At 55.8% G+C, this 26,843-nt stretch overlaps 10 protein-coding genes across 10 annotated transcripts; 5 read left to right on the top strand and 5 right to left on the bottom strand.

Annotated features, from left to right (window-relative positions):
• Positions 1-62: 62 nt before the first annotated feature.
• On the top strand, positions 63-1,221 carry L226DRAFT_189048 (FAD-dependent thiol oxidase). The gene is made up of 3 exons (XM_067672752.1): positions 63-738; positions 800-850; positions 905-1,221. Exon 1 carries the CDS (start codon positions 115-117, stop codon positions 724-726), a length of 612 nt encoding a protein of 203 aa, XP_067540613.1. The 5' UTR covers positions 63-114; the 3' UTR covers positions 727-738; positions 800-850; positions 905-1,221.
• L226DRAFT_189053 (uncharacterized protein) lies at positions 1,193-2,976 on the top strand. Its single transcript, XM_067672753.1, has 8 exons — positions 1,193-1,373; positions 1,435-1,732; positions 1,797-1,813; positions 1,880-1,980; positions 2,046-2,226; positions 2,295-2,416; positions 2,488-2,681; positions 2,743-2,976. Exons 2-8 carry the CDS (start codon positions 1,604-1,606, stop codon positions 2,863-2,865), a joined length of 867 nt encoding a protein of 288 aa, XP_067540612.1. The 5' UTR covers positions 1,193-1,373; positions 1,435-1,603; the 3' UTR covers positions 2,866-2,976.
• On the bottom strand, positions 2,893-4,698 carry L226DRAFT_530235 (uncharacterized protein). The gene has a single exon (XM_067679798.1). The coding sequence runs from the start codon at positions 4,677-4,679 to the stop codon at positions 3,087-3,089; it is 1,593 nt and encodes a 530-aa protein (XP_067540611.1). The 5' UTR covers positions 4,680-4,698; the 3' UTR covers positions 2,893-3,086.
• A 117-nt stretch (positions 4,699-4,815) lies between these two features.
• On the top strand, positions 4,816-8,446 carry L226DRAFT_550209 (DNA repair helicase). The gene is made up of 20 exons (XM_067682737.1): positions 4,816-4,897; positions 4,950-4,980; positions 5,030-5,076; positions 5,140-5,217; positions 5,269-5,460; positions 5,520-5,639; positions 5,688-5,804; positions 5,857-5,980; positions 6,037-6,133; positions 6,188-6,291; positions 6,367-6,464; positions 6,521-6,615; positions 6,668-6,786; positions 6,837-6,906; positions 6,960-7,131; positions 7,195-7,380; positions 7,441-7,533; positions 7,625-7,731; positions 7,789-7,969; positions 8,042-8,446. The coding sequence occupies exons 1-20, from the start codon at positions 4,871-4,873 to the stop codon at positions 8,363-8,365; spliced, it is 2,382 nt and encodes a 793-aa protein (XP_067540610.1). The 5' UTR covers positions 4,816-4,870; the 3' UTR covers positions 8,366-8,446.
• On the bottom strand, positions 8,447-8,933 carry L226DRAFT_188993 (uncharacterized protein). The gene has a single exon (XM_067672751.1). The coding sequence runs from the start codon at positions 8,828-8,830 to the stop codon at positions 8,528-8,530; it is 303 nt and encodes a 100-aa protein (XP_067540609.1). The 5' UTR covers positions 8,831-8,933; the 3' UTR covers positions 8,447-8,527.
• A 3,280-nt stretch (positions 8,934-12,213) lies between these two features.
• On the bottom strand, positions 12,214-16,167 carry L226DRAFT_609010 (ATP-dependent metallopeptidase Hfl; the record flags this gene model as incomplete). The annotated part of the gene is made up of 17 exons (XM_067686002.1): positions 12,214-12,632; positions 12,743-12,809; positions 12,978-13,078; positions 13,153-13,232; positions 13,306-13,405; positions 13,465-13,554; positions 13,616-13,693; positions 13,750-13,819; positions 13,880-13,949; positions 14,012-14,124; positions 14,182-14,433; positions 14,501-14,667; positions 14,725-14,861; positions 14,914-14,976; positions 15,246-15,666; positions 15,715-16,092; positions 16,153-16,167. The coding sequence occupies 17 exons, from the start codon at positions 16,165-16,167 to the stop codon at positions 12,495-12,497; spliced, it is 2,340 nt and encodes a 779-aa protein (XP_067540608.1). The 3' UTR covers positions 12,214-12,494.
• Positions 16,168-16,883: 716 nt separating this feature from the next.
• Positions 16,884-19,027, top strand: L226DRAFT_478568 (DUF726-domain-containing protein). The gene is made up of 4 exons (XM_067676803.1): positions 16,884-17,220; positions 17,271-17,944; positions 17,996-18,155; positions 18,207-19,027. The coding sequence occupies exons 1-4, from the start codon at positions 16,965-16,967 to the stop codon at positions 18,878-18,880; spliced, it is 1,764 nt and encodes a 587-aa protein (XP_067540607.1). The 5' UTR covers positions 16,884-16,964; the 3' UTR covers positions 18,881-19,027.
• On the bottom strand, positions 19,021-20,569 carry L226DRAFT_530230 (uncharacterized protein). The gene is made up of 6 exons (XM_067679797.1): positions 20,171-20,569; positions 19,959-20,109; positions 19,794-19,897; positions 19,476-19,743; positions 19,315-19,410; positions 19,021-19,258 (listed from the first exon to the last, which is right to left on the bottom strand). The coding sequence occupies exons 1-6, from the start codon at positions 20,398-20,400 to the stop codon at positions 19,202-19,204; spliced, it is 906 nt and encodes a 301-aa protein (XP_067540606.1). The 5' UTR covers positions 20,401-20,569; the 3' UTR covers positions 19,021-19,201.
• Positions 20,570-20,787: 218 nt separating this feature from the next.
• Positions 20,788-22,618, bottom strand: L226DRAFT_188876 (uncharacterized protein). Its single transcript, XM_067672750.1, has 6 exons — positions 22,253-22,618; positions 22,128-22,199; positions 21,963-22,078; positions 21,791-21,904; positions 21,571-21,738; positions 20,788-21,503 (listed from the first exon to the last, which is right to left on the bottom strand). Exons 1-6 carry the CDS (start codon positions 22,538-22,540, stop codon positions 20,963-20,965), a joined length of 1,299 nt encoding a protein of 432 aa, XP_067540605.1. The 5' UTR covers positions 22,541-22,618; the 3' UTR covers positions 20,788-20,962.
• Positions 22,619-23,113: 495 nt separating this feature from the next.
• Positions 23,114-25,161, top strand: L226DRAFT_454024 (uncharacterized protein; the record flags this gene model as incomplete). Its single annotated transcript, XM_067675161.1, has 6 exons — positions 23,114-23,543; positions 23,602-23,703; positions 23,757-23,884; positions 23,945-24,360; positions 24,411-24,549; positions 24,637-25,161. 6 exons carry the CDS (start codon positions 23,114-23,116, stop codon positions 25,159-25,161), a joined length of 1,740 nt encoding a protein of 579 aa, XP_067540604.1.
• Between the last annotated feature and the right edge of the window lie 1,682 nt (positions 25,162-26,843).

Genomic DNA, 26,843 nt, shown 5'->3' with positions numbered 1-26,843 from the left:
TGGTCACGCGCCCTGCGTTTTCCGCCGACTCGGTCGGCGGCAAGCGTCTCCCCGACGTCGTGCTCACTCAGCCATTACCCACATCTCGTTGCCCATAATATACCTCCACCTTCAATGTCTTCCGACTCGTCGAGCTCATCTTCAAAACCTCTCCCTCCAGGCATGGTCATAGGGCCAGACGGAAAGCCTTGCAAGATATGCACTGCGTTCCGGAACTGGAAACCCCGCGTCGACAAGTCGAAGCAACCTCCGAACGCCCCAGCCGGGCAGCAGAAGACAGCAGCAATGATGGCTGCGTTCGCCTCCGGAACGGGCTTTACTGCATCTCAATCTCAGGCCCAGTCTCAATCAACGATCGGTGTGGAACCCACACGTCCTGCAAATTGCCCGCCGGACGTCGAGCAGCTCGGGAACGCGACGTGGACATTTCTACACACTACCGCAGCCTACTACCCGGAGAAGCCTACGATGCAGCACCGTGTCAACATGCTATCACTGCTGCGCGCTCTGCCCGTGCTCTACCCATGTTCGACTTGCGCGCAGCACCTCGGGGAGAACATGAAGGCCCACCCTCCAGACGTCAGTTCACGAACTGCGCTCAGCAAGTGGCTCTGTGAGGAGCACAACGAGGTGAACGAGAGGTTAGGGAAGGAGAAGTTTGAGTGTACGATCGAGAAGCTAGATGAGAGGTGGAAGGATGGTCCGAGCGATGGCAGCTGCGATTGAGTTCCCTGGGAGGTACGTTGCATAAGTACCGGTTCTACGTGATGTGGTAATATAATATTCTTGGAACTCATAGACAGATCCTCTGCTGTACTCGCCCCGCAATGTCATCCGCTCTGTCTTTGTTGTGAGTGTTATGAGCTATCATACCACTACTGACGGTCTGACCCATCTGGTGCAGGTATAGATCCCTCCCTTACTCAACGTCTACCACTCAGCATCCATCGTCGTACAGTTTCCGTCCACACCCTGGAGATGCCATGCAATGGTATCTTCAAGCAAGGCAATACATTCAACATGTCTATGCATTGGATATACGAACCCCGCAGTCTACTTTGTTACACCGGGGGCATTGCGCCATATATCAAGCAGATACATGCTGAACAAACGTTGAACATTGGCCAAATATTACTCGCGTGGCGCCGATCGGCATATTGCAGTTACATCCTGGTTACACGAGGCATTTAGAATATGTCCAGGATGTGTCGAGATTTCCTGCCACATCTCAAATATGTCTACAATGTAACAGTGCAACACACGCTGGTCAAAATTGGCCAATGATCATGCTAGGTTCAGCATGTTTCTAGGGGATATATGGTGCAATGCCCCCAGTGTTAGCATAGATTGTGCGGAGAGACTGTCTTGAACAGGTAAGTCCGTGCATCCATGACATGCGTCGCGTATTCGCAATTCAAATGCGCGGAGAAGCAGATTGTCGTTTTGACATGTCAAGAAATCCGTCCGAAGCCAATACATGTGTCCGAGAGACGCCCGCTGTCGTCGCACGAAGTCAGTTGCAACCCGACTATCCTCAAATAACACGGAGATGCTGAGATAGCCTGTGTGTATCGCATCTGCGTTCTCCCGCCAGCTACGTTCCATGTACAGCCGTGGTTTCGAGGTTTACATCCGTTGTGACGGGAAGCCGCTTGAGGAGTACGACGTCGGTGAGTACGATGAAGACGGCGAGCCCACCCTGGAATGTCACATCGCCAGTGAGGCCGGAAAGGTACGTGATTTGATTAGTGACCCAATGTCATGATGCTTCAACTTCATCCTTGCTTTTATCACAGCGATTTACGATATGCTGGTGCGAGGATCAAGCAGAAACAGACATGATAGTGGAATGCTACGTTGACGGACAGCTGGTGAATAGGATGGCTCACTTCGCTGACGTGGGCAAGGACGAGTCGCAAGGGGTGATCATCTCGCAAGAGAAGTACCGTCCTTATATGTTCGAGGAAGTCAGAAAGACAGGTATGTTTTGTGTTGGTTCGATTCAAGAGACCACTGGTGCTCAGTAGCAATCATACCTCATGTAGACGACCCCAAGATTGCCGCCCCCGGGTCTCTCGACAGCCTCTTCGGGACCATTGTGGTGATGCTGACGGCCGTCGAATACTGGCGTCCAGCCTCGAAATACACTCCATTCTCGCTGGAGACCGTGGAGGACCCGAGACCCATTCATTCCAAAGACGCGGTGGAAGGAGGGCATGGCGTCTGGTACGTCGGTTGGAAAGGTGTCATTTGACTCGTTTTCGTCGAATTGACTGGACATTCATGCGTTTTAGTTTTGGACGACCTGAATCCCTTCCTCGAAGTGGATGTCGTCCAGGAAAATTCGGTCAGGTTCCCGTGGGCTCTGACGAGATGGAGCCCTTCCTATGCTTTTGCTTCATATATATGCCCAAAGGTTGCCGCATTTGCCTCAAGTCAGAGACGACACACACTAACCATGGCTGCGACGACCGCGTCATTTCTCAGAAATACTACAAACAAAAGGTCTCATTCCCAAGCACAGCCCGAAGGATTCTAGACGTGCACGCACAGAAGACAACGACTCGGTAATAGACTTATCTGATGAAACCGATGATGATAGGAGGGTGCAGTCCTCCGCACGGGAAGGAGAAGCGGCGACTTTACAAGCCCAACTTGAAGCGGAAGTACGAAAGATCCAGGTCAGTCCGTTGTCCAAGCGCAATGTTTTTGTGACGTCGAAAGAACTGAGGGTGTTTGCAGGCTCAGGTGAACCAGCTACGGCGACACCTTGAGATGAAGAAGACATTGCTTGCGAAGTTGACCAAGCCGTACACGCCAGCTTGCAGTTCGCGCGGAAAGCCCAAGGCGATCGATCTACCTTGACTGGGCACTGATGCAGGTGACAATGGACATCGCACAGCTGTCGGGAGAGCTGGGAGAGTGGAGGGACGTTGCATTCGTAGCCCTACGCCCGAAACTTATATGTACTCTGCGTAAAGTTCTGGCTGTTACCGCAGTACGTAGCCAATAGAGCACGGTGATGTGGTCCAATTACAGGCTGTAGTGGGACAAAGCGTTCATAGGCGAGGTCGAATTACAAACGTTCATTTCTGCCCCCGTTCACGGACTGCGTCCCGCGCTCTGACGTAATTAGACCAGAAAACCTTCCAGTCCGACTCCAACGTCCCCTCGCCCGGCTCACCGATACCTCCCGCCCTGTCTCGGCCGACTCCGGCCCACCCGAGAGCACGTTCATAGCATTCCAACGCTTTTGTATGTGCGTCCGCAGATCCCGAGCCCTCAGTCAAGACGCCGATAAGATTCCATGCTTCTGCGGCTGTCCTGCGGGAGTCGCGTAGAAGAGCTTTCGCCGGACCCTGCATGGATTGCGAGTCCGCGTATGCGGGCACCAATGGCGTCTCGGACGAAGGAGGATGGGGGATTTTGGAACTAGGGGCGTCGGGATGGATAGGAGGAAGGCCGGTGAGAGAGAGGGCTACACGCTCGGATGATTCCGCTGCGCGAGAGAGCCATTCAATGGAGGTCGCCGACTTCGTCCTCAGGGCGTAAAGAACCTCGGCAAGATGGATGGAGAGGATAGAGGAGCGGTGTAGAACATACAGGTGATGGAGTGCTTGCGGCGGAGACGCGGCATCGAATGCCTGAGGTGAGGGAAGAGAGCGCAAGAGATTGAGGGATGACTCCTCGACAGCTTGGGCTTGTCGGAGCTGCCCCGTCGTGGCGTAGAATGCTGACATTGAGACCATCACCGACACCAATGTCCGTTGCGCCAGTGGTGAAGACGGGAGGGATTCCGGGACTGACGGCGGCGCGGTAAGAAGCGTAGCGTTGTCTCTGCCTTGTACGAGCTGCATTGAGCGTGCCCACCAGAGAAGCGCGTCCTCGGTGTCTCCCAGCCTCCTATTGAGGTCGCCGAGCTTGAGAGCAATGCGAGCTGCCTGGACGCCTTTGCCTCCGAGGTTGGTCCACACCCGCTCATACTCGGACCTCGCCTCGTCAAGGGCGTTTCGTGTTCCCATCCGCTCCACAACATCTGCGCGACGAGCCAGGAGCGCAGTGAGTGTCATTGGGTGTAGCTTGCCCTTGCTGTTGGCCTGCTCCGCGATTTCGAGGGCTATGCGAAGGAACTCCTGGGCATACTCCAAACTGGCTTGGATGGGTACGAGGGTTGCGCCTTGACCTTCCCGCCCCGAGAATGCCTTGGACGCGGCGACGCTGTTGTTTGAACCGGTCCCCCAGTTCAACACCATCCATGCACTCCTGACGGCATGCTTTCCGGCGAAGCCCAAACCAGAGTCGGTTCCGCCCTTGGGCGAGCCCGTCCACCGCTCCGCCTCCAGATCCCACTCCCACTTCTTCGTCTCCTCGTCCTTCTCCGGGGCGAGGCCAACGTTCTCGACGTACAAGTGAGCGCCTTCGAATGCGGTAGCAGTGGTAAATGCGAGCACGACGCAGCCGACAGCGGAATACTTGATGAACCGCTTGAAGAAGTCGATGGTGAACATGGCGTGGACCGCAAAGCTATCGTTCAGGTAGGGCGCGGGACCTGGGCCTCCGGGTACAGGTGTCGGTGGTTTGCTGTCGTTGGCAAGACATCTCCTGAGGACTGCGTGAGGCCGCGGAGGAGTATAGCGGGGAAGGCTGGCAGGAATTCGCCGACGAGCTCTTGAGAGCATCTTCGAGGAGAGGAGGCGCGTCTGCCGTGACGCGGTCTGCAGTGACGTGGGTGTGTAACAGAGCGCGTCATCACGAGACCGGACGCTTACACGCGACGCGTTGTTCTCCCGCGTCACGCAACTTGCCTCCGGACCACGGCCACCGCTTTCGTCTGGTCAGCACGGACGGCCGCCACGACCTCTAGCTAGTCATGAAGTTCTTTATTGATGACCTTCCTGTGAGTCTTTGAACTGACATGCGCGGATGTGTCGACTGAAACCGCGTTTCAGATAATATTTCCTTACGACCGAATATATCCTGGTACGGCCTCTTGTCAGTGCTCCTGGCCGCTTCTGACTGTTCTCTCTAGAACAATATGCCTACATGTGTGACCTGAAGCGTACTCTTGATGCCACGGTGGGCTCTTCGTGCCTATGAGCCAGGTTCATAACGCTGACCTATCATGCATGGCGCTTCTAGGGACACTGTTTACTGGAAATGCCGTCTGGGACCGGCAAGACCGTCTCCCTTCTATCTCTCATTGTGTCATATCAGCAGGTATGCACATCTGTGTGGCTGGTGTTGGCTTGGTGGCTTACCCGTTTGTAGTTCTATCCAACGAAGAGGAAGCTCATCTACTGCTCCCGAACTGTCCCAGAGATCGAGAAAGCCCTCGCCGAGCTCAAGCGTCTGATGGACTACCGCAGAGACTGTGCGGAGACGGACGAACAGCGCGAGAAAGAGCAGAACTTTTATGGCATAGGTCTCACTAGTCGTAAAAACCTCTGCATCCACCCCGAAGTAAGTGCCGACGCCACTGCCGTGGCATAGCGGGACCATCCTGAGTTGTCGTCACTCAGGTTTCCAAAGAAAAGAAGGGCAAGGTAGTGGATGCTCGTTGTCGAGATCTCACAAATTCCGCTGCCTGCGCGAAAGGCCGCGAGAACCCCGGTTCAGTCGATTTGTGCGACTGGCACGAGGTCTGTTGACATTTCCTGGATGCAGTTTCTCGGTTGACATATGCACAGAACCTCGGAAAACTGGAACCAGGCAACCTTATTCCTCCTGGAATTTGGACCCTAGCAGACGTCCTGCAGTATGGCAGAGACAACCGAATATGTCCCTACTTTCTCGTCCGTCGTATGGTGAGTCACATGCAGGATGCGCGGTGAAATGTGTAATTCATTTGCGCTCAAGATGCCGTTTGTGGACGTCATCATCTACTCCTTCCACTACCTTCTAGATCCGAAAGTCGCGGAACAGGTGTCCAAGGAGTTATCCAAGGACGCAATTGTTGTGTTCGATGAAGCCCATAATATCGGTGAGGCCTTCCATTGAATGAGGATTGCATTTGACTCATGACCAACGCGCGCGCAGACAACGTGTGTATAGAATCATTGAGCATCGATCTTACGAGACCGATGCTGGACTCCGCTGCCCGTAGCGTCGTGAGACTCGGGGAGAAGATTGAGGAGTGAATCACTTCCTCGTGGTCGTCCCGCATAGGTCAACTAAAGCTTGATAACAGGATCAAAGAGACAGACGCGTCAAAACTCCAAGACGAATACGCCAAACTAGTCGAGGGTCTGCAGGAGGCGAATAGCGCAGAAGATGCGTTTGTGTCCAATCCGGGTAAGCTTCTGTTCGATTGCGCCCATGCGGAGCGAGTGCTGGGTTAGTCAAAACCTTACTCGGACTCGGGGTTAGTGCTGCCGGAGGATCTCCTGAAGGAAGCTGTCCCTGGAAATATCCGAAAAGCAGAGCATTTCGTTGCGTTCCTCAAGCGCTTCGTAGAGTACCTAAAGGTCTGTCGTCTGAACCCCATTGGGCGCGGGTAGGACACTAACGGATTAGCTTGCAGACGCGTATGCGTGTTCTGCATGTGGTGGCGGAAACTCCTCTATCGTTCTTGCAGCACCTGAAGGACATTACGTACATCGAACGGAGACCTCTACGGTAAGTGGCGCACTATGTGCCTTCATGAAACCCTCTCATCATGCTGCGCCAGATTTTGCGCGGAGCGCCTGCAGTCTCTTGTGCGCACCCTAGATCTCAGCCGTCTGGATGAATTTTCGTCTTTGCAGAAGGTCGCGAGCTTTGCTACCTTGGTCGCCACGTACGAGAAAGGTGTGCCGTAAAAGCTGCAGCCGCGGCGACGGGTAACCAACGCGTTACAGGATTCCTGCTCATCCTGGAGCCGTTCGAGACCGACAATGCCACCGTGCCCAACCCCATATTCCACCTCACGTAAGTTTTCCCCTGCATACGCCACAGCGCTGAATGGCTGACGCTATGAACAGTTGTCTCGACCCTGCCATTGCCATCAAGCCCGTATTCGAGCGGTTCAGCAGCGTCGTTATTACGTCTGGGACGCTTTCGCCATTGGACATGTATCCGAAGATGCTCCAGTTCACTCCGGTAGTCCAGGAGACTTACTCAATGACACTCACTCGGAACTCGTTCTTGCCTCTGGTACGCGAAGCGCCGCGGAGTCCAAGGGCATACTGACTTACTGACGCGCCGTTCGTATGGTAGGTCATCACGCGCGGCAGCGACCAGGTCGCGATCAGCTCGCGGTTCGAAGTCCGCAATGACCCCGCGGTCGTGCGCAACTTCGGCAGCATCCTCGTCGAGTACAGCAAGATCGTCCCGGACGGCATCGTCGCGTTCTTCCCGAGCTACCTCTACATGGAGAGCATCGTCGCCGCATGGAACGACATGGTGAGTTCGTCTGTGCGCCTGTCATCAGGTTCGGCTTCCCTGACTGCGTCTCGTGCCCAGGGCATCCTCAACGAGGTATGGAAGCATAAGCTGATCTTCGTGGAGACCCCGGACGCGAACGAGACTAGTATAGCTTTGGAAAATTACCGGAGGGTAAGTCGTTCTGTTACCATTCCCCTGTCTTTCTTGCTCGCTCCCATGGTGTTTGAGTACCCCGCTCATAGAAGCTCTGGCGATTCTCTAGGCGTGTGACAACGGTCGTGGAGCAGTACTTCTGTCCGTAGCGCGTGGCAAGGTCTCAGAAGGCATCGATTTTGATCACAACTACGGGCGGGCCGTCATAATGTTCGGGTGTGTGCATCCGTGCCTGCACCGGCTGACCAAAAGCTGACACGTGAATGACCGCAGGGTACCATACCAGTATACCGAGAGCCGTATTCTAAAGGCGCGGTTGGAGTACCTGAGAGACGCCTACCGAATTCGAGAATCCGAGTTCTTGGGCTTCGACGCTATGCGGAACGCCGCACAATGCGTCGGGCGTGTCTTGCGCGGAAAGACGGACTGGGGGCTCATGGTGTTTGCGGACAAGGTTCGTGTTCTTCCGGCGCTGTAGGAGCGTTGTATTGCTTGCTTGCTAACCAGGGCCTCCCTATGCGCACAGCGGTTCGCACGGGCGGACAAACGCGCCAAACTTCCGCGCTGGATCAACCAGTACATCACGGAAACGGCATCGAACCTGTCTACGGACATGGCGCTGACGCTGTCGAAGCAGTTCATGCGGATGATCTCGCAGAACCCGAACGAGGACCAGACTGGGATCTCGCTGTGGACGCTCGAGGACATTGAGAAGGCGCAGGCGAAGCAGAAGGAGCTGGCGCTGGCGCAGGAGGTCGAGCGGCAGGACGCGACGATGGAGGACGAGGACGAGTACGGGGACGGCGGGATCGACGACGAGGCGTTGGGAGCGATTGACCTGGATGTATAGATTGTCTACGATGTACGAGTACACATGTGGATGCGGATGCGGGGGTGTTAATACAAATATATACAAGATCGTGGTGGGTCGTGTGAGGCGCGTACGGGTGCAGCAGCTGCGAGGAGGTGGACATGATGTCATGAACAGCGGGGACACTTCGTATTCTCCTGATCAGTGCTCTATGAGCTGCTTGGTGTGGGGAGAGGGCGAGTACTGACCTCGTGTGTGAGGATACGCTCCGGTTGGCTTCGGGCGGGAGGTGAGCACGAAAGGGCTGCGAAGAAAGAAGGACAAGACGCACGTATAATATCGACGGCAGCGACAGACAGTGCCCGAGCCTGGTGCGCCGCAGTCTGGGGGGTGGGCGGAGCTATTGAAGCAGTCGCGGGAACCGCAGTCGATGTTTGTCTCGCCGGAGAATATCAAGTGACCGCACTGGGTTGCCTTCCACAGGCGCAACTGGCGATGGCACATCTGGTGGTGATTGGATCATGCTCCGCGATCTAGGATGTGCGAATGGCCGCGGGGGCAGGACGAAGGGGGCAACTTACGACGAGCGCTCCCTTGGCCGGCGGAGGTAGGAGGAGGGGAGAGGGAGGCCTAGGGGCGAGTGGGAGATTCGGGCGCAAGATTGCCAGTGTGTGCGGGCTAGGGCACTGCTCGTCCCCGCGCGGCGGGTTTATGTTCGTGTTCGTGCTCGCTGATCGAACTTCGATTGCGATCGGGGGAATGTAGGTCCAGCCACGAGCCTGAGCCGAGGGTGGTTCGTCGTCGCCGGAGACGGTGCGTCCTGGGCGGGCGGGCGCACCCGCGGTGTGCAGGGCTCGCTGGACGGACAGCAGATGTTCACGAGCCCACGGCCGGGGGTGGCAGCGAGCAGGACGCGGACCGATTGCGGGATGGCTCGCTTTTTACGGAGGACGATAGCCATATGCACGCTGGGCGGGTGGGAGTGCGAGGGCCCGCAAGTGGAACAGCAGATGATCATAGCAGGCCATCTGGCGCATGTGCAATATAATTTTATGAGAAATCTTTCCTCTCAGACATCCGCCATTCTCAGCCTCGCTCTTCAGATCGAATCATCCTCACCCCGCGGCCCCTCCCAAGCACTCGCTCGGAACTTCCCGCCCGCTGCAGACCCCGGCCACCCCCAGCTGTGAACCTCCTCCGCTTCCGCATCTCTCCTCCGTCCCCCAGTCCGTGCACAGACTCCTCCAGAAACGATGCCCTTCGTGCACGCAAGCCTTCCAATCGTCCGAGCCGCCCCGTCCCCGCGTGCAACCCGCCGCCAGCTCGGAGGGCAACAGCCTGAGCGCACAGACGTAAGAGCGCGCGTGTGCCGCGATGCTTAGCAACTAACGAGCCGCTGCATAACCGCGTCCGAGTCCACACCAACGGCCAACTCAACCACCCAGCTTCTCCCTCTCCGCTCTGCCGGGGCGCCTTCATGCTCGCCTCGTGGTGGCGACCGTTGTCGTCCAGTCCGACATTGAACAAGGCCCGCCAAGCTACTGACAGTGACTGTACAGCCAGCCACCCTCCGTTCATTCGGCGTTCATATCCCCTACCGCCCGGGACATCGCTTGCAGTCCCGAGCTCTTCCAGGCAGCATGCAGCATGCATGCTGAGGCCACGGTGGACTCGCCCACGGTTCAATGTCATACTCTGTGCCACTTTGACTCTTCCCTAGCCAGTGCCTTCCATACCTTGTCCGGCGCGCTCTCGACCGCTCCCCGGCTCGTGTGCTGAGCTTGTCTTCTACCTCTGAGAACCGACCCAGGACTTGGCCGCCCAGGCCCACAACACAATGTGCTGCTGCTGGATGCCCGCCCATACGGGCGGGTCCACCTCGGCTCCACGGCCTCCTTGTTCTCTTCCAGACGCTATCTTCAACAGTATGTCATTCCAGTGAGTCCATGACCCTTGTGATTTCCGGGGAACAACGCCAGTTGCTTCTTCCTGGTATAACATGTTTCCTCATTGATGCATCTTCACGTCTTGTCCCCGACAACCTCATCGATGCGCCATTGATGCAAATGCTGATCGGCGGTTCCGTTCGTCTCGCAGGACCCCATTTCTTCTACCTGCAATGGCGCCGGACGCACCCCTAGCGATTCACGTACTTACACGAGCGCAAAATGCCTCCGCAGTCTTCTAAACCGGCCTCATGTTCGGTCCTCTCGCTTGTTGAATAGACCACGCCCCGACTCACCGATACCAGTTGCCTCATCGCCTGCGCTAGGCGTCTCACCGTGGCCATTGTGTCGAAGGTCTCTGGCAACCACGAATCTTCCTTTGGCCTCGCGAACATCCTCGTCCCGAAGCAACCCCCGTGCCTGCACGTAAGTCCTCGTTTGCCCATGGGTTTCAAGGCCCGCGCTATTGACGCCGCGGTGTACCTGGTCAAGCCATTCTGGAGACAGCTCGACAGGCTGCTTGACGGGATTTCCATCTTGGTGCACCTGTCCTGGCTGTCCTTGTGAGCTTTTATGTCATCTCGCTTCGCCCGTCCTCCCAATATCGGACCGGCCATCCTGCTCTGGTCCTGCCTCGTCCACTCACAATCCGCCTTCCTACGTCAGACTTTACCCACTCGAGTTTCAGCAGAAGCATTTAGAAGAGGGAAGACTTCTGCAGGGGTTGAACGTTGAGCTCGAACACACGCTTCAAGCTTGGCTCAAACGGCCCACGGTTTAGGCCGATCGTCCGCATTTAGTAGGCTTTGCATAGGATCCGTCCTGACGCTCTTTTCACACTCTTCATCCGTCAACTTCCTCCCGCTCCCATCGGCTGAACAACGTTGCACACAAGCTTCTACGACCCAGCCCTACCGAGGTCCCGAGCCCGCATGTGTAATGTACGTACATTTGCCCTTGGTTTGCTAGCCGTAGTTCTCATTGGCAGGCCACAACACAGCACCGCGCACCCGGGCTTTATTCTACTGACCTGCCCTCGACTGCCCACGCTGGTTGGTGTAGGTTGGTGTCTCCCCGTGTGCGATGCGACCCCGAATACAGAGAAGCACGCGGATATCGTTCGTGCTGACAGCCGAAGGTTGCCGGCGAATCTGCCCAGGTACGTCGCACAACTGCGCATCGCTCTCTGCACCCGTGCAGCCGGACGCTTCTAGCTTCGTCTACCATTTTCTCTCCTGTATTCAACCCCAGACCCAAAATTCTAATCACTTGCGCACTAGCGTGCGAGTCGCGCACACGCCGGGTGCGGATGATGACTGCTGGGTTCAGAGCAGCATGAACGGAGCGCTCTACTCCCCGCCAGCGTCTCCAGTCGAGCTTCAGTGTTCATATGCGCCCACGATGCTCCGTGCGGCCAACGCCACAATATCGCCTGTCGCCCACGCAGGCGTCACGATGCACAAAGGGGAACATCGAAACACTATGTAACAACGCCTGCAGCCCGAGCGATGCGCCCAAGTCAGCTGCAGCGGTACTGCAACTACATACGTACCGCTGAATACACCGTGACTTGAAGCGCCACGGAACCACAGGAAGCGTCGGACACACGCGTCTGCTCCCACAGGCTATAACGCGGCTCGATAAGCTCCCCAACTCGGGGCTCGGGTGCCCACAGCACGAGGACCCTCGATACCCCGTCTGCGCAACGGGCGATCCGCTGGGAGGACGTGAGCGCCAGTGTCCACTGTCACAGGTGTGCGGACGAGCTCGCTTGTTGGGGCTCGGGAAAAAGAGAAGCACACTGCAGAATTCTGACAGTTTCGGAGTTGAGGTTGACCCACCTGCAGGTGGCCAGGACCCAGGGACCCAGGGGTCGGGACATGGTACGCGGGGGTTCGCGCCTGTCTATTGGCGAGCTGAATCTTCGCTGAGTTCCACGGCAGGTCGAAGAAGCGAGGGGAAACGTGCAGTCCGAAAGGGCGCCGTCGATCTGTCATATCCGGCCACGGCCCACGTTGGCCCTGTCCCCGCGATGACCGCAAACACATAGGCCCGAGGGAGCGGGTCGCGAGTGAGTGGTAGGTGCATTCGCGGTTGAAGCTTGAGGTTCAAGAAGGGTGGAATATATTTACAACAGATATTAGACCACGTCTAGCAGAGCGTATATGACCCAGACCCAATGCGAGCATCAGAGCAATGCATACAGGAAGGCGATGCCAATGCTATGACGAATCGCTCTTCTGGATCCGCGAGAGGTCCTCCTTGATCACCTCGTCGATGTTGCGGATTGGCTCGCCACGGATGACCTTCTCGACCTCCTCGGCGTCCAGGGTCTCGTGTTCGACGAGCGCATTCGCGAGCTAGCGTAAATGGGCGATCCGAAAACAACAACACAAAGCAACAACCAAGCAAAGCATGCCTCCGTGTCAGCACGAGGATGAGCGCCGCAGGAGGAAGAGGAAAGACGTACCCGATGAAGCTCCTCCGACTTAGACTTCAGTAGCGCAGTCACCCGTGACTCGCCTGCTATCAGTAGACTGTTGCGCCACAAGGGAAGAGGTGCCAGTCAGCCGACACACGTCCACATATCCCAGACGCGCAAGCAGCCCCGGGGGACCTCCCAGGGAAGACGCGTCCAGCGCGCGCGGTTCGATTGGAAGGGCGAGCGGACACTGAATGCGCGGTCACATGAGGGGCTGACGTACCTGCGGACTTCGTCTTCGATTTCGTCCTTCTTTTTCGGACTGATCGTGTCTTCCCTATCGCTCAGGTAGACCGGTCCAATCTTGTGAGAATAGCCCCAGTTCTGTGGGCGGCGAAGATAACCATGAGAGTCGTGACACACACGGAACGATCATGAGGAGACCAATTGGTACTTACCTTAACCATGGCCCTGGCTGTGCGAGTCGCGTGTTGCAGGTCCGACGATGCGCCGCTGGTGACATTCTCGGGGCCGTAGACTAGAAGCGGAGGGATGACGAGAGGTCGGGTCAGAAAGACAACCAAGAACATCGTTGCGGCGAATGGACGCACTGAGCTCCTCGGCAACTCGGCCACCCATGCAGACGTCGATCTCAGCAAGATACTCCTTCAATGACACCGAATACCTGTCATCCTTGGGCAATTGGGCAGTCTACAGGTACCCGGAGCCTGTGAGAAAGAACCGCATACGCAGGGGTCGAAGAGACGTACGAGACCCAAGGCGTGGCCACGGGGGACACACGTAACCTTGTGCAGTGGCATGGCACCTTCAGTGTACAGCGCCACAAGAGCATGACCACCCTGTTGGGGCACGGGGATCAAAGACTTGTAATTGACAGACAGCGGAAGGATGACGACCAACCTCATGGTAAGCCGTCATTTTCTTGATTTCTTCGCTTATGAACGACGTCTTCCGCTCCGCTCCCATGATGATACGGTCCTGTCAACGTGGTGCGTCAACCTCAGGACGGTTAAACGGATGTAGAAGTGCTTTACCTTTGCCCACTCGAAGTGCTTCAAGTTGACAGCCTGCGCACCTTCACGCGCAGCCTTGACCGCAGCCTGACTGTACGCAGCGAAGGAATCAGAACCGGGAATCACATCCACGAGTAAGGCTAGAACTCACTTGACTAGGTTCTGGAGGTCAGCGCCTGAGAACCCCACCGTCCCTCGTGCGATGACCATGGTGTCGACCTCTGAGCAACGTGGTTTCGCGTGTGAACGATCGGCCGGAATTAAAGTTAGGGATGCCACTTACCTGAAGCGGTGGTCACATTCTTCATGTGGTGCTGAAGAATCTGAACACGGCCGCGGACGTCGGGAAGTGGCACAGCAACGTGCTTGTCGAAACGGCCAGGTCGTACGAGAGCACTACGTAAGGTTCTGCATCAGACGAGACGCGTTCAAGACAGGGACGACGTAACTTACGGGTCAAGCGAGTCAGGGAAGTTCGTCGCGGCAATGACAATGATACCCTCATTCTGCAGGAAACCGTCCATCTCGACCAGAAGCTGATTGAGAGTCTGCTTCATATAGTGCTGGTCGCGGCTGGACCGCTTGCCACCTATTGCGTCCAACTCGTCGATGAAAATGATGGCCGGCTGCTTCTTGCGTGCCGTAGCGAAGAGGTCGCGGACACGCTTGGCACCAACACCCACGAACATTTCGTCGAATTCTGAACTGTAAGGCGAAGAGTTCTGGTCAGGGTCTCAATCAAGCGAGTCTGAGACGGCGGCGTGATACTCACCCTGAAGCGAAGAGGAATGGTACCCCGGCCTCCCCAGCTACTGCCCTGGCGAGCATCGTCTTACCAGTTCCAGGAGGCCCGGTGAGAAGAACACCCTTGGGAAGCTTTCCGCCGAGAGTACCAAATGAGGTGGGATCCTTCAGGAATTCTACAACTTCTTGCAGTTCCTGTAAGAAGAACGGAGATGAGATAGACGAGAGATAATGAAACAATGCCGCACTTACCGCCTTCGCTTCGTCGACCCCTTGTACATCACTGAACTTGTACGTCTTCGCCTGGATTGGCTCGAACTCGGCTTGGCGAGGGCCCGCCTTGAGCAGTCCAGAATTCTCAACCCAGATAGACAGAACCACAAGGACGACTGCGAATGCCCTATGAGAGGAGTCCCAGGAATGGAAGCGCCTTGCACTTACAGAACGCGACAAGACCTGCGGAGACCACGAACCGGACCAAGCGCAAGAACACTGCGCCTTTGGCTATGGGGCGAATCAGTCAGCAAGTCTGTTGAAGGATACTTGAATGACTCTCTCCCCAATGAGATAACGAGGAGCTACTCTGAGCTAATATGGCAGCGTATGACAATACCGGTCCAATGGCGCAACCATATAATGAAACCCTTGCATTGGAACAGCGTGAATACATCGCTGAGCCCCCGCGTTCCCCTTTACACGGTGTCCGCTGGACGAACGGGGAGACAAGAGCGAGATAGCAGAGTCCACAATACCGCAAACTGAATTGAACTTACGTTCATTGAGAGTCACGACAATGGGATTTCCGGGCACTCCGGCACCGCGACCCAGGGCGGCACCAAGAGCGTCGAAGTCCGTGTTGACCGACCGTGCAAGCGTAGCCTTTCCAGCCAAGACTTCTTGGGCAGCTTGCTGACTAGCCGTGATGGTCGTAGACGACGCCGAAGACGTAGTTTCCGTGGCAGAGGTAGTAGTAGAGGTGCTTTCCGAAGTTGCCAAAGCCGCATCTGTTGAACTAGGGGGTCCCTCAGCAGTCGCGGCAGTTTCTGAAGGAGAGGCAGTGGCAGTAGAGGCAGCTAGGATTGCATCCCTTCTTCGGACTGCAGGACCAATGGATGATTCGAGGCCAAGGTCGCGGAGTGCCGTCAAGTACAGTTTGAATGCCGTGTCCGAACGAATGAGTGGATGTGAAGGGTTCTGCATGAGGTCAATATGTGCACTGCAGGTAACTGCAGGAAGACTCACGAATTCGCATGTCCGTTCCCATCGCGCCACTACCGTGCTCAATCCCGGCTTCACCTTCGTGTTGACCAATGCCTCAAATAGAGCAACCTGCTTCTCCACATCTCCTGGGTGTGCGTCCGCTTCCGCTTCGAGCTTTGACACGTTTGCTACGACCGCTGGTGGTGGTACAGAGCTCGGTCGGCGGAAGAGAGATGCCAGAGAGAATGGTCGAGCGTGGATGAGGACCGGTCCCACAGGGACACTGCGTGGCAACGCAGAGAGTCGAAGTGGTGGTGCGTGTGATGATGAGAAGGTCGAGAGTGAGCGGAAAGAAGGTAGGGAATGTCGGAAAACGCGCAGAGGCGGGACTGGTGTGCGACACGCACCCAGTCGGAGGAACTACGCATTACCGAAAGTTATCAGCGGTCACCCTTTGTAGCTAGAGTCATGAGAGCTCACAATGGACATCGACATCGCCGACGCCGACGTCGAGCGACCGCGCAGAGAAACCGGGGTAGAAGACCGAGTCTAAGTAGTGACGGTGGCAGAAGAGCAGACGCGCCGGCACACAAGTATCTCGGCACGTGCATTACGCAAGCCACACGTAACAGGCGCTCAAGGATGGCGTAGACGCCGGGGGATTCTTCCGCCATCCGTTGTGATTCACCTTGTGAGGATATGTTGCGGACACGCGTATGCACACTTTTTTGGCCTATGAAGGACTCCGACCGTCCTGGAAACGGTCGATGAAATATAGGTAGGGAAGATGAGCGAGCATACTGCCAGTGATATATTGATGAGTCCCATACCTTCCAGCTTTTGAATAATAGAGTGTATGCGATAGGGCTGAAGCTACTTCTTTCAAGGCTATCGGAGCTGCGTCTCAATTCAAAGTTGGGGATGCTTGAAACTGAGATGTCGCGCTTGCCGCGCAGCCTTGGGCGACGGCCGCTTCGAGGTAAGTGGAGCACAATTCTACACGCGAGCGCAGTGTTCTTTCGAGGATATAGTTTTCGTGGCAGAGCGCTGAGTCTTATAGAGCAGATACACGCGGACGCCTCGCAGCTGGTGCGTATACTACTACGTATGCGCTCTATGCACACTTGAACAAATATTTGCTTGGGTTCTCTCTTGTGCGCGCGCTTGACCCTGCACTGGGCTGCTCCTTGATCATGACGTCGACGTACGCACCAGAATCGAAGTGATCCACCTCGCTTCTATACGTTGCACGCATCCGTCCACGTACATCTCGCACTTCACTCTCCTCCACCATGGCGAAGAGCGACCTGACCAAAGTTGCCCCTCCCAAGGAACTTACCGAGGAGCAATGCGCTGCTGTGTTGAAGCGCCTTGGACGCAATCTCGCACGCTTCAGAAACACCGCAGAGTTGTATGCAATTACAGAGGCTGATGCAGCTAACAGCAAGAAGGCCACGCAGGCCAAGGACGATTTTGTCGAGGCCTTCGAAGATTGGGCGCAAGATACACTCAAAATTATCTGGCTTGCCTGCCGTGAGCCGGGCGGAGGTAACTTCGTATCCACTAGGATCGTTTGGTCCACTCAACAATACACACAGGTCAACCACCGAAACTTGAGGCAATGGCAGATACGTCGACGACAGGCTTACCCCCGCTTCCGCCGACAGAGCAGCTGACGCCACTACTGAATACTGTCGTTCTCCTGCACGTCACGTCGGCCAAGGAATACTCCAGCCGGACGCGCGCCTTCTTATTTTCCGTCGGTCTTGTCGACGAAGATGTGGTCGCTGCCACGCTGAAAAACCCTAAACGCGCAATTGAAGAGGCTGAGAAGAAGACGAATGCCGCGAGGGAGGAGCACGCCCAGAGGAGCAAGATCATGCGCATGGTCGGTATGGGGGCAGGTGCTGTTGCCGGCGGAGTCCTCGTCGGGGTCACTGGGGGCCTTGCTGCACCTGCCATCGGTGCGGGGGTGGGCACGGTCCTGGGCTGGCTAGGGGTGGGCGGGACCGCAGCAGGAATGCTTGCTACAGGGCTCGCAGGCTCCGGGGTAGTCTGCGGCACGCTTTTCGGTGCCTATGGCTCGAAGCGTGCTGCTACTGTGATCGGAGAATACACACGCGAGGTGCGGGACCTTGCTATCAAACCCGTACACGAGCCGAAGGAGACGATGGCAGCCTGCCTATGTGTCACTGGCTGGCTGGATTCGGCCGACGATGTGACTGCTCCCTGGACCGTGTTTAACGGCGATGATACGTTTGCTCTGCAATGGGTATGCATGTGTCAGCTATCAACACCATTTCACCTCTCATTCTCAAATTAGGAGGTCGATGCGTTGAAAAGACTATCGACCGCTCTGGTAGATCTTCTCAAGTCGCAGGCCATGCAATACATCAAGGGGCAGATCATACGACAGACAGTGCTCGCAAGCCTCTTCGCTGCGCTTTCTCCTACAGTATGGCTGAAGCTCACGAAGATCATTGGTGAGAATTCGTCTAGCCTTGGTTCTGTTCAGTAATAAGATGTGACACCAGACAATCCTTGGATGGCCGCCAAGTCCCTGGCTATCAAGACTGGCAAGGTGCTGGGGACGCTCCTGGCAGAACGTGTCCTGGGCAGCCGACCAATAACACTAGTGGGCTACTCCCTCGGCTCCGTCGTCATCTTCGAGGCCCTCCAATACCTGGCCACGCTCCCACCCTCCAGAGTCCTCGGGCTCGTCCAAGACGTCTACCTCTTCGGTAGCCCCGTCACCGCTGAACCCTCGCACTGGACCGCGATCCGACGGGTCGTCGCAGGCCGGGTTGTGAACGGTTACGGCAAGGACGACTACATCCTGGCAGTGCTCTCGCGCGTCTCGGATATGAACTGGACCGTCGCGGGTCTAGGTCCTGTTGAGCTGCAGGGGGTCGAGAACATCCCTTGCGACCAGGTCGACGGGCACCTCAAGTGGCGCGGAATGATCGGGCAGTGCCTTGCGCAGTGCAATGCGCCCGGTATTGACCGTGAACAGGTCCATGAGCAACTGAACAAGAAGGCGAGGGAGATTAGCAAGGACATGGACATGGACGAGAAGGAAGCGAAGGCCGCTGTGCAGGCTGGTCCTGGGTCTGCGCCTGGATCCGGGGGTGAGGAGGATCTCGCTTCGGATGGCGGGGATGGTGTAAGGAAGAGAGATTCCATGAAGAAGCTTGCGGGCACAACGTAGCGGCGCATGATTGGATAGGACAATCATACTGTATACTACTTGTATGACTACTATACCCTCACCTTCTCCTTGTATCAGTATCAATAACCTGTCACATTACGCTGCTACTTATGATGTAACCACGTACGAGTATATGTGATCGGTCGTATTGAGCTCAGCGGTTGACTGTCACTCACGGTAGCAAGGTACAATGACCGCGTAGGCGGTAAAAGCACTGAATTGATAGCGTAAATATGTCCGTGAAGCTCGACTAGCTAGCTATAAGAGTCCGCAACGAGCAACAATCAAGAAGCCTGTACAATAGTCCGAGGAGGCCTGTGTCTACGATAGCAATGCTGACAGCGATCCAATGTTGAGCCCAAGCCCCTTCAAGAGGCTCTGTGGGAGTGTCGTGTGAGCAAGACCGTTGACACATGTGATTAGGCGATTCATACCTCAAGCTCTGTCAAAGCACTGCCCAGATTGCACCCAAAGCTCACCGACTGGTTGATAGTTGTGCTGATGGGAATGAGCATGATCTTCAGCCCGACCTATGAACGCAGGAATGCGCAGTCAGTACTGCATCCGCCGGACAGCCACGAGTGTTTGCACCCACCTTAATCTTGACGGTAACCGAGACGTCGCTGGCAGCAACGCTGGGGTTAACACCGCACTTCGTCGCGAGGTCGGTAATGACTGCGCCGTTCGGGTCATTGGCTGCGTCGTACTCGATGGTGACGGGGAAGGTGAAGTTCGTCTGGGTGTGGTCCTTAAACTTGATATTCGTCATGTGTCCCGAGCCGACCTGAGTGTTGTTGATGGGGTAGATGACGGTTGCATCGAGGGACGATAAGATGACCGTGAAGTAATCAGGGTTGTTGACACTGAGGAGCATTAGTCCAATACGATGATCAGAGAATCGGGGAGAGCACACCTGATGTCTACGGGAAGCGCAATGCTAAAGCTGGTTCCATTCACATTGAACGTGCTCAGATCGGGCGTCGGCTGGCCGATGATGATGTTGGGTGGACGGAGCCACTGGATCAAGGCATGAGCTTCCCTTCCCATCACAGGGAGGCGGCCAAGCAATTAGACTCACCAAGGCAAGAGACAGCACGATGCTGATCAGGAAGAAGAGGAAAATCATGATTGTGCAGCAAAAGAACCTGCCGAAGCAGCTCGCACGAGAGCCCTTCGTCCATAGGTTCCCCTGATAGTCTTTCCGCCACCGTCTCATGTTTCCTGGAGTCCTAAAGTGAGAACACAGTGTCAGTATCCAGTCGTAATAGCACAGAGACAACATGGACATACTTCTCGCCCATAGGAGGTGGAACGACATCGTCGTGCTCGAACGCACTCCCCGTGCCCTCCTTCGTCCTCCCAGATGGGTCCTGGTCGGTGTATCCGTATCCACCACCGTACCCTCCTTGATCATACCCTCTACTAACTTGTTGCTGTTGTACTTCGTATGGGTTGAAAGGTGCATCCTGGTACTGGTGCTGCGCGTATTGGCCGCCTGCGTAGGGGTCGTTGTATGACATCAGGATGGAAAGCTATGCGATCGGTCTTGGTCGTAACGTTTAGTCGTGAAGATAGCAGAGAGACTAGGCGAATGGTAGAGTGAGAGGAACCAAGACGGCGACCGGCGCAGGGCGTGGGTGGGGTGAGACTTATGAGAGCGGTACTGAAGGGTGTCAGCGGCGAAACTGCGAAGGCGCGCCACAGCCTTGGCGCAGCGGTCATCCTCCGCAGTATGCAGCCCACGTGGATTAGGCGCCCACGAGTGCGCAGTCGGCCGGCAGTGAACACAGTTTAGTCCAGGCACCCGAATCGCACCTTCACTACTGATCTGAATACAAGCATGGGAGTAGTCTGTCCACAAAGGACTTTCACGTTCATGGAATCCCGCTGTAAAATACAACAAGTCGACCGAGTATATGCGCATAACTTGTACAATTTGCAACGTTCCATTATGGCATACCGAGACACGCCGAAATTCGAATGCCACAAAGCTAAGCCTCGAACGAGACCAGACTTATCAAGAATCGGGAGACAACATGACAAAGTGCATCCTCCGATGCCCGACACCAGAGATCAGAAGCGTCATCTTACAGTACCAGGGACGAACGGAGCTCGTTGTCCTGCAGACCCAGACACAGCTATCGACGGAGACCGAGAGGGTGCTTGCGAGACAGCGCCAGCACCGACCATAACGGTTGACCTGGAGCCAGCGATAGCAACAGAGGGATGTGCGCTTGATGGGAGGAATCGTTGCGGTTGCTGAACCTTCTGCTGTGGCGTTGCCAGAACGAATGGGCGCGAGCTTGTCGCCACAGAGATACTCGCAGAGGACTTGCTGGGCGTTTGCGGGATGAACCGTCGTGAACCACTGGCGGATGCAGGCGGCAAGATGGAAGACCGCTGCTGGAGTCCACTAGACGTAGCCGGTTGTCCCAAAGCCGATCTTGGGTCGGCAGCACGGGACGACATACTTGGTAGTGCAGGTGGGGGCATCATCCGACTATCCTGCGAGGCGCCTTCCATAGCCTGCGCACGGCGCATAGGACCGGTTTGAGCGTGAGTGAGCACCGGGCCAACCATGCTCTGAGGTTGAGCGCTGCGAGGTGGGACATAAGCATATTGCCTGCATACAAGCAACAATTAGTTAGTGTTTCGCTGACACCGAGATGTAAAGTACGCGGCATGCTTACGCGATGATTTGTTGTTGAGATACTGAAGGTTCATACGACTGGATAGATTGGCGCGAGTTGAATTGCGGTTGATGATGACCAGGAGGCAGAGTCAAGCGATCTGGCCCGAGAGGCGTTGGGACAGACGTTGTCGAGCGAGGACTGGATGTCCTGTGCCCAGAATAGTGACTGTGACCTTGTCAAAACTGTAGCAGCTTGTAACAACTAGCCGTTTGCTCACCCATCCTCATCTACGCGTCGCCGTTTGTTGGTCTGTACCATGCGCTCATCCCCGATAGTCATCTGTATTTGTTGTTTGAGCTGCAAGTTCTCCGATTTCAACTCGTCAACCAGCCTACAACAAACGACATCAATATTCTGCGCACATAAAAGCGAGTATGAACCGCCTTCACTTCCTGAGCCTCTTCGTTTCTGCGTGCTCTTCCTTCAGGCGATCATAGAGGGGCCGATACTGCATGTATTTCTTCTTGAAATACCTGAGCAAGTTCGCCATCATGTTCATTTGAAACTGAGAACACCATGAGCGAAGGTACCGCGTCGGGCTGAAGTGTACGAACCCTGAGAGCATAACCAACCGCGTCAAATGCGAGCGGCGCAGATGCGAACCATTGAGACATGGGCGGTTCCAGCTGGAGCTCATGAGAGGTCTATGAAGCCGTGTGTATACAGGGTACAAACTCACCTCCCGTGCCAAAGGCATCAGTTGAACCCCTTGGCTACCGCACTCATAACAGCTATGGTCCGGATCTTCATGGCGAGAGGGCATGGTCACCTCAGTCTCCCCGCGCGGACAGAGGATGAACGAGCACCGCTCACTGATATGACTGTTACAAACGACGTGCCCACATTCCGTTAGCCAAAAGGGTACCGAAGATAGGGAGCCGTTCTCCTTGACGAATTCGAGGTGACAGATCCCGCAGTTCACGAACTCCCAGAAGTCCAGCTCCGGTGAAGCTGAGACGTTGGACATGGTGCCGCCGATGGACTGTAGAGTCGTCACAATGTCAAGAAAAACTGCAAATAGAAGAGCGAACAGGTCTGAGCTGCGAATGCGTGGCGGCGACGCGAGGCCAAAGGAGTGTAGTTGAGAAGTACTACTGGACGCGACCTCGGACGCGTCGAAACGGACGCGTCTGTGACGCGGTCACGCTAACGTCACAGCACCCAAAACCATCGCAGAGAGGAGACTCGTGACAAGCAAGATACTAGAATAATTCGCCCACAACAGCCTGAGATGATAATTAGGTAGAAGTGAAGTTGTCAATGTATCCCGATAGTGTTGAAGGTGGACTAGCTGCAGTGCCGCCACGCGGTGACAATGGGCGCTAGAACCCGCATACAGGCTTCAGAACATTGTCCTCACCTCTCTCTTCCTCCTAGCCTCCATTTTATACCCCTCTCCCTCATCGTACCGTCTCTGCCGCGACTTGAAACGGCCCTCACAGCGACCGCCATGGAAGCTAAACGCCGACAGCTCATGCAGGCAAACGAGGCGCACAAGTTGGCGATAGCCGCAAAGGCGAGCACTTCTCCGAGGTCCACAATGAGGCCTCTGCCGCGACGCAATGCTACGCCTGCCCAGACACCGTCCCGCAAGGACCCTCATCAGACGCAGCACAGTTTGGAAAGTCCGACGATAGCGCCACCTTCCTTGTCAGCTCCGGTGCCCGGCTCTGCAGCTGCTCCTCCGAGTCCCGCGCGCGCAACCACCCCGCCGAGGATTGGCAAGACATCGTCGACACCGCTCCTAACGTGCAAAGATTGGGATTTTCAGGCCATGCTTGACGCTCACCGCAACTTCCGTCCCGTGCGCAGGATTTCTGCACTGGTCCCTCCAGATGCTCTGCTGCGCGAGTTGACCGAGTACGAGAAGTCTGGAGAGCCTCTCATAATCGAGAATTGGCACAAACATCCGAAATGGCAGGGCGATTTGTTGGGAATGGAGTGGCTACTCGCCCATGCTGGACAGAAAGGTGTGTAACACAAACCTTCCTTTGTGCGCGACTTGCGAAATGCCATTATTTGTTACAGAGATCCCTGTTCGTAATGTGCACGATAGGAAGGACACTACGATGACGCTCTCGCAGTTCATCGAGCGGTCGCGCGAGCAGGATGTACATCACGTCTCCGGTGGTTCGTGAACACTGTCTCGAGATATCCTGTTTGCATGTTAACAGGATCTTCAGAATCCGAAAGGTACTACTGGAAGGATGGGGAATGTCCCAGCCAATGGAAGGACTGGTTAAAAGAGATTCTCCCAGCACAGATACTACCGGGCTGCCGAGACGACTTGTTGCGTCACCTTTTTCCTTCGGTACGCCTGCGTGGACTTCGTGTACTGCCCCAGTACTCACCCGATTGTCCATCTACTCAGGAGGCGGTCGAAACTCTCCTGTGTTATCTTGGCATAGGCGATACGTACACGCCGGCACACAAGGACCTCTGCGCATCTTCAGGGCACAACCTCATGTGCTTCTCTGAGAATGGAGGGTCTTCTTTCTGGTTCATGACAAAGTCAGACGCCGCTCCGAAGGTCGCCGAGTATTTCCAGAAGGAGTTGGGTCAAGAGCTTGACTGGGAAACGCACGTCACTTCCCTTGACGAGTGGGGGAAGGCTAAGTTTGAAGTTCACGTCGCCGAGCAGAAAGTCGGCGACCTCGTCCTGGTGCCACCGCGCAGTGTTCATCAAGTTGTGAATCGTGGCGGACTCGCGATGAAGACAAGCTGGTCCCGGATGACGCTAATCAACTTGACGACCGCATTGCGCAATGAATTGCCCATCTACCGCAGGTATACATATCACACGCTTGATCTGTTGCAATGCTAATTCGGTTGTCAAGGGTATGTCGACTTGAACAGTACCGCGTGAAGACGGTGTTGTACCGCTCCCTGCTCCATTACACAGACCAGCTCCGTTCCGCTCTTGAGGAGGGATCCTCTGCTCCTGACGCCAGCGGTACTTCGTCGCGAACAGGTCTGGTAGGCTATGGCTCGTCGATTGATAGTCGCGAGGAAGAGGGGGCTCCTCCCATGCAGCCTCCACAGACGAAGGAACAGCTCGCCAAGACGCTCCTCAGGCTCGTACGCCTCTTCGACGACGTCCTTTATCAAGAATATGCGCAGAGCCACGATGATTTCGAGCATATCACCCGTTCAGAGGCTAGTTCACGCTGGTCGCTGTCGGCGAACGATACGCCCAGGAAGCTCGTCCGGATCGTCCCTCCATCCCCTACTGTCGAGAAGGACAGGAGTGACGACAAGGGCTCGTGTAACCTGGCGTGCGACTTCTGCGGCGCCGACATCTTCCAAAGCTTCTTTGAGTGTCGGCAATGCCGTGCAGATGGCGCGGTAGAGTTGCAGATTGGCGATGGCCTGCTGGTCTGCCCAGCATGTTACGTTGAAGGTCGAACGTGTAGCTGCGACGAGATGGAACCTCGGCAGTGTCGACCTTTCGATGTGTTGCTTCATGACCGCAACGAGGCGGCGAGCGTGTTGGCGCGTGGGCCACTAGCCCCGAGTACTTCGGGCAAATCTGCTTATCCTTTGGACAAAATGTGCGCGAGATATATCTCTGGCTCGTTCAGATATTGACTCTTCTCAAAGGCGCCTTAGAGACCGCGATATGATCCGTGTCTTTGAAGCCGCTTGCGTCTTGCAGAAGTTGAAGATCCGCCATCCTGCGGAGAAGGTAGGCTTCCTGATCACTGTACACATTGTATTCACGTTCTGATCAAGCTTCCGCAGCTGCATGGCACTCGCCGCTGTCGGAGTGGCGACCCTAAAAACAAGTCTCACGAGATCAAGTTCATCTCGGGACTCGGCTGCACGACGTGCCATGGTACCACATGCTATGCCCATCTCGTTCACGCGGGTACACACTGCGCGGAGGCACTGCTTGCATCGCGCGTTAACGATGTGTTCTATCATGAGCTTCACAGGGAGAACGGCAAAACGGCAAAACAGCATCCGCCAGCACTGTACGATGTTCGCGGATCGGACATCAAAGACAGACTCGTGGTCGCAGCTATCAGCTTTCCAAGATGCAAGCCGGGTCACTCGAAGCTTCAGTTGGGTTGGTATGATCAGGAATTGGAGGCGAGTATAATTGCGCGTCCATTTTCTCTTCGACCAGCAACTCATTTCTACTTAGGTGACAGAGCCTGTCAATGATGTTCAGGCACCACAACCAGCGGTACCAGAGGAATTGAATTCACAATCAATATTTCGCGAAGACTCTCCGCTGACGCCTGTCAGCAGTCCCGCCAAGTCGGACTCTACATCTTCCTCTGTCGTCCAGACATCTGCTGCCGCACGTCCCAAACGCATCATCCCTGCGGACAACTCCTCTGTCATTTCCATCGACTCCGACTCCGACGACGATAGAGATGTTACTGTACCTGTCGCACGCTCCTCTTCTCCCATAAAGCACAAGCAAAATCGCGCTTACGTCGAGCTAACATCCATGGCCAGTTTACGGCGCACATCTTCACCAGCTTCTATGGACCTGGAGTCGCGACGCAAGAAGCCTCGGGTAGACCAAGACGCTGAAGGAACTACGAGGCCAGCAGGGCTGCATACGGTATGTTCTGCTTCCATTCCATGTCTCCTGCTATCAAACTCACTACTACGTCGCAGTCGGTCGGGGATAAGCCCGTTGGAATGGCAGCTCGGGGGCGCATAGGGAAGTCCTATGGCACTAACCTAGTCGAGGCGTTGTCCCGGGCGAACAGCACGGTCCCTATCTTCACACAGCCGACGTTAAGTGACCGACCCAAGGCGCAGAAGAAAAGCGGCGTGCGACGCATCATTTCCCCAGACCCTGAAAGAAGCTCTGCTCAGCCCGTTGGCAATGAACCTTCGACCTCAAGTCCCCGCCTGTCAACGGAAGTCTCCGTGGTCCATAAGACTACAGCCTCATCGCGGGATGCGGGGACGCCTATGTTGCCTGCCTCCCAGGGTCGAGTGCACGAGCCTACTAGCAGGCGGTCATTTCCCTCCTCCTCGACCACCAGTACCACCGCGCCCAAACAAGCGCCTACGCCCAAGCTGCCGCGAAAACGCAAGAGGACGACGGGGCCGCCTGGTGTTCGCGAACAGGACTTCCTCGCTCATGTACAGCGTGTCAAGCAGGGGCGATGGGTAGCAGAAGAGCCACGCAAGAAGGCTCGCCTTCAGGAAGATGAGGAAGAGAGGATGCAGGTTGATGTTTTACAGGAGGTTCCCGTCCATTCTCAAGCAGCGCCTCCCTCATCTCGGAGCGTGACGAATGAGTC

This window comes from Lentinus tigrinus (assembly GCF_003813185.1).
Source record: "Lentinus tigrinus ALCF2SS1-7 unplaced genomic scaffold L226scaffold_3, whole genome shotgun sequence".
Taxonomy (NCBI): Eukaryota; Fungi; Basidiomycota; class Agaricomycetes; order Polyporales; family Polyporaceae; genus Lentinus; species Lentinus tigrinus.
This window is presented reverse-complemented; position numbering and strand designations above follow the sequence as displayed.